Raw genomic sequence first — 11,901 nt, forward strand, 5'->3', positions numbered from 1 at the left:
CAGGAGGAAACCTGTAGGGAACATTAGTTATGCTGAAGTACTGAAATTCCTACAAGAAGAACATTGTTTCTTAATGTTCTCGGAACAATTTGAGAACATTCCTTTATGCTGAAGTATTAAAGTTCCCACAGCTTGAAAGTTGTTTCTTAAAGTTCTCTGAACTAATTGAGAACATGTCAATGTCAAACCAGTTGGAGAATGTTCCTAGAACATGCAATTAAATGTCACCATATTTGAACTTTTAGGAAACGTTCTCTTAAAGTAATGAAATACCAAGAAAATAACGTTATTTTGTCAAGTTACTTAAATTTGTTTAGAATGTTCCAAAGCTAAGCAACTATCCTGCACCATTCCCAGAACGGTGTGGGAAGGTTGTATGCAAAATAACTATAGGACAGCTATGCTCTCACCAAGCACTAAGAAACATATGGTTCTCAGAACGTTAGGTGCTAGCTGGGTAAGGTCTTAGGACCTCACTTCAGACTTAATTCTCACTTTTGTGTGTGTGTGTGTCAGTTAAGGTTAAGACCAACTATTGTCAGACAGGGGCGAAGACATGGAGTACCAAAATATAATTGAATTACCACCCAACCGTAGCTACTAACCACGCACAAACACTAACTTTGATGTCTATTATTTAATTATTCCTACTTCCTTCCTTTTTGTGTATATTGTCACAAGTTTCATCTCTTCCTCTTTTCTGTCCTGTGGATGGCGTGACGACCCTTTCATCTTCTTCATCCCTTCTTCTACCCCTCCTAACGTTCCTGTGAAAGGAACTTGTGAAAGGAAAAAGGCAGACCGCTGACCAACAAGCCATCAACATTAATAATCAGACTTCATAGATGCCAATCTGAACTCACAATATCGAATCACAAATAGAATTGTGAGATTTCATTTTTTTGAATACATTTGTTTTATGAGTAGTGCATGACCCTAGGGTGGCAACCAATCAAATCAATTGCAAGTGATTTGAATGGGGCTTTCTCCATTCTGATTGCTTTATACTGTTCAATCAAACTTCAACCAAAAATCATTTTCATACATTTCTGCATTGCCTACACTCATTTGAGATCATTTCCACACTGCCAAGTAGGGCTGCACGATATGGGCAAAATAATGTAAGCCTTATTTTTAAGCAAATATTGAAATTGCGATGTCACTTGCGATTTAGATCAAAACACTTGGGTGAACTGTTGGAATCAAGGAATCGTTTCTTTAGAAGATACTGTTACACAAACAACATGCTGATGTAAGCCTACACTGGAATCAGGCGGTTAAAACACAGTTTGAACTTGCGACACAGACCAAACAGACCAGGCCGGGGTTTAGGGTTTTGTCATCTAAAGGCACAACCTATATTCGAGCCAATGTCTTACGTACACTGAACAAAAATATAAACGCAACATGTAAAGTGTTGGTCCCATGTTTCATGAGCAGAAATAAAAGATCCCATAAATGTTCCATAAGTACAAATGGTTTATTTCTCTCAAATGTTGTAATCCATCCACCTGACAGGTGTGGCATATCAAGAAGCTAATTAAATAGCATAATAATTAACAGGTGCACCTTGGGCTGGGGACAATAAAAGGCCACTCTAAAATGTGCAGTTTTGTCAACACAATGCCACAGATGTCTCAAGTTTTGAGTTTTGCAATTGGCATCATTTAATGTTAATTTCTCTACCATAAGCCGCCTCCAACGTTGTTTTAGAGAATTTGGCCGTACGTCCAACACAGCCTTAGACCAAGTGTGTGGCGTCATGTTGGTGAGCAGTTTGCTGATGTCAACGTTGTGAACAGAGTACACCGTGGTGGCGGTGGGGTTATGGTATGGGTGGGCATAAACTACGGAAAATTAACACAATACCATTTTATCTATGGCAATTTGATTGCACAAACGAGATCCTGGGGCCCATTGTTTTAGGCCCATTGAAATCCATAGGGGCCTAATGAATTTATTTAAATTAACTGATTTCCTCATATGAACTGGAACTCAGTAAAATCAATTACATTTTTGCATGTTGCGTTTATATTTTTGTTCAGTATAGTTGAACATGTTATCACTCCAATCTCGTGAAAGTGACAAACTGACACATTTTAATTTTTTTGTCAAAAACAACTTTATATGGAAGGAGTACCTTTGCTTTGAGTTTTGCAATCTAATGTCACCATGACATCGCCTACAAGTGTGATCGCGGATTTATATTTAGAGAAGCAGTTTTTGCCCATCTTCATACTCTACTGTCTTTGGTATTAGATAGCTACGTTTGCTCTGACTCAGTACATGTATTAGCTAGCTAGCTATTCCGCTAACTAGTGATGAACAGCTAACACAATTCATTTTTGCCACAACTTGCAAAGAAAAGACAAACTATCTGTTTGCAGACAGTAAGATACACAAACTAATAGAGTGATCATAGAAGACTTGTGGATTTACATGAAGAAGAAAAGCAGCGTTGTTGACATCTACATCTTGTTACGTGTGCTGCGTTGACCATGCAGACTGAACGCAAGTGATGTTGTCGAGGAACAACAAATGCGCTCCTTGAGTGACAGGGTGTGGGGCTTGGTCTGTGTGGAAAGTGGCATGGAGAGGGAGGAAGAGGAGCGATACGACCTTTTCGAATAAAGCATTGTGTTCATCTTTAATGGCATTAGCGTAATGCATGGATCATCAACTAGATGATTCGGCCGTGGGATGATTTTTTCTTGAGCGGATGGTCAGCGGACCGGAACATAATTACAAATAACTTCAAGACTACAAATTGACTAGAACAAGCCCAAACATAACTAATATTTGACCAAAACAAAATAATTTCAAACATTGCATACCTTTGTATATGATCACATACAGTATATCTCTCTATTATCCATGGGACTACTTTGGGACAGAGTTCCAAAATTAAAAACACTTGGAGTTGATTTGCTGGTGCTTTTACAGTCTTTTACGCCCCCCCCCCCCCCCCAAAAAAAAAGGAATAAAAATAAATGTTTTGTTGCCTTTTATGAACGAATTTCATACAATTCTACATCATTTACACGACAGAAGGCATTAGCAGAATCTTTTTTAATACCACACAAGCGACTGAAATAAGTGGCTACTCTGACAAACTGAGATCAATAACAACGACCTGGTCTTGAATGCAAACAATAGCCCAGGCCAATGAAGAGACACTGATTATTAGAAGAAATATATATTATAGGCTACAGTAGGCTACTAAATAAACATTCCAGTGGCACTGACTCACCCAATGATGAAGATGAAGCCGAGGCTACTCACCGGTGGTAGCCGATGCACTCACGCCAATAGCCTATCTCAAACAAGCTACCTTGTTTCGACTTCATTCCAACAAAAAAATGCAATGTGAGTACCTTGAATTAACGTGGAAAACTGATTGAATTTGTCATCGACCTACAGAAATGTTGTTGTTTTTTAAACCCGCTTTAACCTAAATCCAATGACATGGTGACATGTTTTTTGTTGACCTCATGTTAGTTTGACAACTCAAACAAATGTAAATCAAAACTAGACTGAAATGACATCTGTGGCCAGTGAGTTGTTACTTCTGTTAACTCATTATCTTCCCTCCTCATGAGGGAGAGAAATTAGGCACAAGGCAATGTTGATTAAACTTAAGTCTAATAATTTCTCCAAAACAAAAATATAAGTGTTGATATTAGTTGACAGGGGTCTTAACTTCAACATTATTGTGTTTTAATGTACTTCTAATAACTCTGAAGACATTTTTCTGGTAGATGTTGTTTAAGTCCCGAGATGGAAATGCCCACACACACGCATACTGTTATGCAAAATACTCAAAAGATGTCAAAAGTCAGTATCTGTTATCTCAAATAAACTAAGTTAATTAAAAAAATTACTCATGGTATGTTTGTACATGGTATTTGTGTAAAAAAACTTTTTTCGACACACCCCATGAGGTCTGTCCAACACTCATAAAATGACACAACTAACTGCTAACTAATTGATGGGAACATTTTCTTTCTTTTTACTATTTTCTACATTGTAGAATAATAATGAAGACGTTAAAACTGCACTTGAAGAATTCCAAGAGTGTGCAAAGCTGTCATCAAGGCAAAGGGTGGCTACTTTGAAGAATCTCAAATATAAAATATATTTTGATTTGTTTAACACTTTTTTGGTTACTACATGATTAATGTGTTATTTCATAGGATTGATGTCTCCACTATTATTCTACAATGTAGAAAATAGTAAAAAATAAAGAAAAAACCTTGAATCCAAAATATTTGACTGGTAGTGTTAATTTAACACAATATGAACTATTCTTTCTTGGATGGATGCCAGTTAAATGACAAGGGAAAATCTAAGAAAAAAACACAGATTTGAATCATTTCTTTTCACTCAAGCTGGAAAAAGTTAAGCATTCAGCTGAAACATTTTCCTGTGAGAGTTGAGGAAAGGAGTCAGAGAGAAAAACACACAGAGAGGGCAAAGAACAAGAAAGAAAGGGAGGGAGGTAGATGAGATTTCAGCCCGGGGGAGTGACACTGACAATGCACAGGTATCTCCATGGTAACTTATCCCCGTTGACCCAAACATATCACCAAGCACGCCGGGGAACAACAAATGCGACCAACTCCAAAACAAATAACAGGTCATTTTTTCCCCTTGTGCACAAACGTCTTACAACTTTCAACTTTTTACAACAACGTAATAATAATGTAAGTAAACAAAGCGTGAGAGCCCTTCCCAAAGGAACAGCAGGAGAGAGCCAGCTAAAGGGTGACACAGAGTGCGGTGACCTTGGCACAGTAAATGTCGGGAACAAAGTGTGACATAACAGCAGGGCCTGGGGCTAACATTACCTCCCCCAATGCTAAATACTGTAACACCCCTCGCCTGCCACTCCAGTGGTTTTCGGCCACCCTCAAAACATTAATGAAGGCACCAGCCAGCGGGTATTGTAGTTTGTTTTGCTTTCTGAATTTGATGATTGGTGCCATGATATCCTCATTATATGGAATCTGGGAACAGTCGAGCGGAACACTGAGATAATCATTCACAATGAAAAGATTAATTAAAACAGTTTTAAGTTCAAATCAGTCCCTCCACTCTGCCCATAGAAGAGAAATAACGTTTCGGACAAGTTTCCTTCATATCTAGATGCCCTGTCCTACTCAATAACTTTAGGCTGAATTCAATCAATTGACACTGTGCTTGATTAGCTACTGATGCACCACCAAGCATCATGTATGCACTATGCATAGGAGAAACAGACAGGGGCATAATTTCGTGTTATTATGTGAATCAAAAGTCACGGTACACAGGCAATGTTTGCAGTGTAGTTTCAGCATAAGATACACATTATATTCACAAAAGCATTTGGCTTTAGTTAAAACACATAATAAATTACACTGAGCTAGTGTCTTCCTTCTATTGACTGTACTGTTGTGAGAGCCAGAGAACAAGAGAAAGAGAGCAAGAGAGCAGTGACTTGGAAAACAAAAACCTGTCTGTCAGTGTCTGCAGTATCAGTTTTCCCATCTCATTATTTCTCGCTCTCTATTTCTCCCTCCACACTTGTGGCAATGTTCTGGAACATTCATAACTCATACGATACACACACACACACACACACACACACACACACACACACACACACACACACACACACACACACACACACACACACACACACACACACACAATTGTTGAGACCAAGGATTGACTCAGGGTACAATGGGACTGCCAGTGCCTGGTACAAGGAGATTGGGCCAATTCTACCACGGGACTTGACAAACAGCAGTGCCCACTGTCTTGCTCACACACACAGTTCTGGAAAAAGCCATTGAAGCAGACAAATAAATTGAAATAGACACTGACTCAAGAACATGCTCCTCTCAGACTATTAAAAGCAACAGGCTCAAGATAGAAATTGCAATACATGCCATGGGCGGCAGGTAGCCTAGTGGTTAGAGCGTTGGGCCAGTAACAAAAAGGTTGCTAGATCAAATACCCGAGCTGACAAGGTACAAATATGTCGTTCTGCCCCTGAACAAGGCAGTTAACCCACTGTTCCTAGGCCGTCATGGTAAATAAATTTGTTCTTTAGTGACTTGCCAAGTTAAATAATAAAAAAGACTTGCATTATTTGAGAAAAACACCTCTGTGGATCATACTGTCATATTTTCCACCTTCAAATATTTTCAAATATACACACTTAATCAGATGGTGCAGTGGGCCACATGCACAACACACATTCAGTCATTGACAACACCTCTGCATTGGAGGATATAAACATTTACAGCTACACCCATGATAAACAACCACATTTGAGAAGTGTGTTTGAGTTCCAAGTTCCTGTGTGCACACAAGGAATATGCATGGCTGTGTTAAACCATGACTGCTGCATACGCATGATAGGTCAATAAAGCTCTGGTCACTGACCCCCCCCCCCCCCCAGTATTCAAACTACAAAACGGATAGACCAGACAAGACGGTGTGCTCCTCCTTCAGAGGACATTGCAGTTCTCTATTGTAACTGTTATTTGCATTATGCCCCGTATTCAAAACCCCAGCCACCACACTGGGCTACAACAGGACAGCCAATGGACACATGTCTGTGTGTCCGAGAGCTTAACAGGTTTGGCTCAACCAGTGGTTCCCAACCAGTAGGACGCCTGGGGTTACTGGACCTTTCCACAGGGGGTACTTGAGAAGATCCACGAAACAATAGGCTTACTGGGAAAATGCACACGAGGGGGAACTTCGGGGGTTCTCTTGGTAGAGCAAAATTCAGTTGGTGGTACAGTAAGAAAAAAGGCTGGGAACCACTGCGCTACACAAACCAGGTCGGTAAGCAGTGGCATACGGTGAAACAGCTGTCTCAGAGTCCACCTGACCTTTTTTATTTTTTACTTTACTAGGCAAGTCAGTTAAGAACAAATTCTTATTTTCAATGACAGCCTAGGAACAGTGGGTTAACTGCCTGTTCAGGGGCAGAACGACAAATTTGCACCTTGTCAGCTCAGGGATTCAAACTTGCAACCTTCCAGGTTACTAGTCCAACGCTCTAACCACTAGGGCTACCCTGCCACCCCAAGAACATGCACCTCTCTTCGTTACTATTGTCAACAAATCCTTTGTTTTACTTTGCAGAGTCCATAGAGTCAAGGATGTCAATAATGACACCAAAACTTCTACAACTACTGATACATCATACTTTGACTTATGTATCTACTGTATACGTATGTGGTGGTTAGGTGCTTTGACATATTTACAGTTTGCACCCAAACTAGGAATCTGGTTGGTTGGTTTGCAGAGCTGACAATCCAAGAGGAGCAACGTTAGGTCAGGTTCTTTTGATTCAGCGTTGCCTTGTCGACATTACAGCAATGTCTCGTCAAAGTTGCCAACTCAGTCTCTTCCAGAGTTGAGACACAAATCAATGTCTCTTTTTCAATTCAGGCCCTTTCATACAAGCAACATATGCACGACAATGAGGGATGTAACAACAACCCTGGTAACACAGTCCCTGGGGATGACAATAATGTTGGCCAGCACTGTAGAATCTAGCCATTTATCTAATCCACTATTTCAAACTCTACACCCTGACAATATTAAATGACTTTGACGACAGAGTTCTCTCCATTAAGCAAGGCAAATGCCCACCCAGCCAACTATGGCTCATTTACAGTCACGTCAAACAGAGCTGCCAGAATAAAAACAAAGTAGCAGCATTTGCATTTGTTTAAGCTGTTTTCTAGTGACATTTATTTCAATACATCCATAACGATGGGCTAATGAGGCGTGATTTAGCCTGGCATAGAAAATGTGCTCACTCTTCAGGATACTGTTGTTCAGAGGAGCTAGCCAACAACACAGCTAACACAATCCCTCCAAACAGAAGCTGGAAAGACTGCAATCTAGCTGTACTTCGTTTTGTTTGACCTTTTTTCAAATGACAGTTCTTTGTATATATCAGTAAAAATTATGCGTTCATCACTATGGGACAACTGAAAATAGAATTTGGCAGGGTAGCCTACTGGTTAGAGCGTTGGACTAGTAACCGAAAGGTTGCAAGTTCAAATCCCCGAGCTGACAAGGTACAAATCTGTCGTTCTGCCCCTGAACAGGCAGTTAACCCACTGTTCCTAGGCCATCATTGAAAATAACAATTTGTTCTTAACTGACTTGCCTAGTAAAATAAAGGTATAAATAAATATTGAAACAGCGGAGTCAATCACCACCTTCCGGAGACACCTGAAACCCCACCTCTTCAAGGAATACCTAGGATAGGATAAGTAATCCTTCTCACCCCCTCCCCCTCCCCCTTAATGATTTAGATGCACTATTGTAAAGTGGCTGTTCCACTGGATGTCAGAAGGTGAATTCACCAATTTGTAAGTCGCTCTGGATAAGAGCGTCTGCTAAATGACGTAAATGTAAATGAAACAATGTTGCAAATGTCAGAGAGACAGACAGTAAGGTTTATACAAATCTCTGCTGATGATGTTTGCCTAAAAAAAATGTGAGATCATTTCTAGATGCTTTTTATAGTGGAGACCAAGTTTATAAATTGACTGGCTGGGCTGGTGAGACAGTGGATTGCGCAGTCAGATGGAACAGTAAATATGCATTTTAACACCATAGCTGGTGGTAACTTGTGGAATAGACACCAGCTGAAATGCAGTTTTAATCAATCAGCATTCAGGATTAGACCCACCCGTTGTATAAATCTGCATAATACCCTGACAGATCTCCCTCCCTCTCTCTGCAGGCTAACTAGACCCTGGTGTCTTAATCAAAGACAGTAATTCCTGGGAGACAGTGGATGAGATCATTACCCAAAACATGATGAGAGGGGGAAGGAGAAAAACAACTGTAGCAGAGAACTAGAGCTGTAGCCTAGTGTAAATAGACTAGGGCTAGACCTGTGCTAATGTGAAGGGTTAGAGTAAGTGGACAAGTGCAGGAATATAGTAAAAGGGTTATGTTAGAGTAAATACAGGGGATGCTACACACTGGTGGGGGGGTTGCTGCTGATCATTTTTGGTAGACAGTGGGACGGGGCACCACTTAACAGACCACTACTATAGATCGATTAACCACCCTGTCTGGCGGACATACAGCTCTAGGAGGATTACAACTGTTATGAGAAGGACTGTTTTGCTTTGGAGTACTAGAGGCATCCATGGATTTCCACATATCCCCCATGCCTGAACATATCCCCCATGCCTGAACATATCCCCCATGCCTGAACATATCCCCCATGCCTGAGCATATCCCCCATGCCTGAACATATCCCCCATGCCTGAACATTTCCCCCATGCCTGAGTATATCCCCCATGCCTGAACATTTCCCCCATGCCTGAGCATATCCCCCATGCCTGAGCATATCCCCCATGCCTGAACATATCCCCCATGCCTGAGCATATCCCCCATGCCTGAACATATCCCCCATGCCTGAACATTTCCCCCATGCCTGAGTATATCCCCCATGCCTGAACATTTCCCCCATGCCTGAACATATCCCCCATGCCTGAACATATCCCCCATGCCTGAACATTTCCCCCATGCCTGAACATATCCCCCATGCCTGAACATATCCCCCATGCTGAGATATAAACACACAATTACAAATGGAGACTCACAGATGGTGTAAGATGAGTGTAGGAATGCAATTAATTGAAATGAACCAAGCCTGTGAAGGATAACTGTCTACAAAAGCACTTGTTTCCACCTTGTCAGTCCACATTTGATATTTAACTCAAAACAATTTATTAGGGAAAGAATTGCTTGGAAAGGTCACTGCCACCACCACCGTCTGCCAACTTTGAGCGCTGAGTGTGACAGGGAAACGATAGGAGCTCTCACACACAATCACAGCAAGCAATTTGACGCAATACAAATACAAAATAGGCCTACTTAAACATAAATGTACATATACATAAATGTCTTGGAAAATCAGTGTTGCCAAAAATGATAATATGGAGATATAGGGATATCATTCCATTAAACAAACTGCTAGAATTATTATTTGGTGTCTGCACACAGAAAAGGGATTTTAAAAAAACAGGCAGTGACACATCTGCAAAAAGCAAAAAATATAATGCACAAACCTAAATATAAAATTGTTATTACATTTGTTGCAACTTTTGGCGGGGATCCAAGTAGCCAATTCACAGAGTGCAAGATCCTATTATTCTCGAGATCCTATTATCCTCTTAAGGAAACATATATTATGTTTAGAAAGCTGACCTCCTAATAATGCTCTGTTTACAATCCTAATAGGTGTGTTCCACTTGTCATCTATTGTGTAGGCCTACATTGATACAACTCTTGTGCCAACCTACATTGATCAAATCAAGCTTTCATGACATTCAAGCAATAGCCTAGCCTGGGTGCCAGCCTGTTCCTACTTTCTTGCAAACCCCTTACAGAATTGTCATGTAAAACAGACTGGTAGCCAGGCTAGCAATAGCCTACCCTACCCCATGTAAAAAATGCATTGACATGATAATTGTTTTTACCTGGATGATGAGATGGCAAAGTCCCCACCATCTAACAATCGGATCTTGCAGAAAAGTACCCCGTTGACAAACGGCACGGCTGTGAGCTCCTCCAATGTAAAATGGATTTGAAACTTGAACTTCTTCTTTTTCATTAAAAACGCCATTGAGATGGTTGAACTGGTGAACTGAAATATGTCAATAATTGATAGGTTTATGCAGCAGAAATATTCCTAAATTAAACCTTTGGGATTGACCAACAAAAAGGATAGGAAATGAAACAAAGTAAAAATGTCGTTTTCAATCAGGAGCTTGGAAGTCCTTGATATTGTTGGCTCAGTATCTCTGATGACCCGGTGTTAATTCGGACCTGGAGCAGTGAAAAAAATACAATAATAGGTGCTTTATTACGATCATATATGCTGGAGATGATTACAAACACATCTCACATGTTATCCCCAATTTATCTCAAATAGGTTACAAGCCTTTCATTAAGTATCTATTAAAAAACTTTATTACGATATTCAATTTGGCCAACTCGAAATAAAATATTTTGAAGGCATACCCTACACAGAATGAATGCTTTGTAAAGATGTGGCTTTTCTTTACACCGTGTTGGTTATGGGATTTGGAAATTACAATAAACTACACCATCCCCCAAACAATTTAATGCACACATTTATTTGCTAATCGGTGATTTCCAAGAGTCAGCATCGGTCAACAATAACAAGGAAAGATAGTTCGTTCGTCCCATGACCAATTTGACTCTTCTGCATACATTTTTACCAAGTATTTCTTGTCAACCCTCCACGCAAACACAATCGCATTTCACCCACAGGCCGACATTAATTCACCAAAGTGATACACAACACAAGCCCAACTCGAAGGCAGTGAAATTATGTCAAAATCGTTTTACCTCATGTTCAACGAAGACAACAGGACATCTCCCCAGGCCAATTAAACGGACATTCATACTTTACTTTGAATCGGGGTGGGCTGGTCTGGTCCCTCCTCTCTTCCAAACAGAGCTGCTAAGCACCGCCTTTGGTTTAGAGAAGCGTGTAGGTTGCGTTTTGCATTATGTTTAATAAGTCACCTGACTTGATACAGTCTTTACATATATTAACATCTTAAACATTAGAATCCATTTATTGTATCCAGTCAAAAGTGTTATCATTTTCTGTTCATTAATACACCTCAATCAACATTTAGGCTATTTTTTTTTTTAACGATGTAAGAAAATTGTTGCGTTCCTCTATAGACCTACTCTCAACATATGACTATTATGTGAAAACATCAACGTAGGTTTATTTGTAGACCTGAGAAATCACTAAAATAAGTCATCTCCACGCTGTAATGTCAAATTGTGATTTAAATCTTAACATATACCGCCATCTGCTGGTAATAG

At 40.1% G+C, this 11,901-nt stretch overlaps 1 protein-coding gene across 3 annotated transcripts in view; it reads right to left on the bottom strand.

Moving 5' to 3' along the window:
* The window catches only part of LOC135544723 (early estrogen-induced gene 1 protein-like), a 67,202-nt gene extending 55,712 nt beyond the window's left edge, over positions 1-11,490 (bottom strand). For all 3 annotated transcript variants that reach the window (XR_010456367.1, XM_064972566.1, XM_064972565.1), the window contains exons 1-2: positions 11,410-11,490; positions 10,515-10,863 (exon numbers count right to left, since the gene is read on the bottom strand). Coding sequence is in view for 2 of the 3 variants with exons in the window: in XM_064972566.1 (XP_064828638.1) it covers positions 10,515-10,660 (146 nt within the window). In the remaining variant the exon portion in view is untranslated. The remainder of the gene's footprint in view (positions 1-10,514; positions 10,864-11,409) is intronic.
* Between the last annotated feature and the right edge of the window lie 411 nt (positions 11,491-11,901).

Source organism: Oncorhynchus masou, chromosome 8 (genome assembly GCF_036934945.1).
Source record: "Oncorhynchus masou masou isolate Uvic2021 chromosome 8, UVic_Omas_1.1, whole genome shotgun sequence".
Taxonomy (NCBI): domain Eukaryota; kingdom Metazoa; phylum Chordata; class Actinopteri; order Salmoniformes; family Salmonidae; genus Oncorhynchus; species Oncorhynchus masou.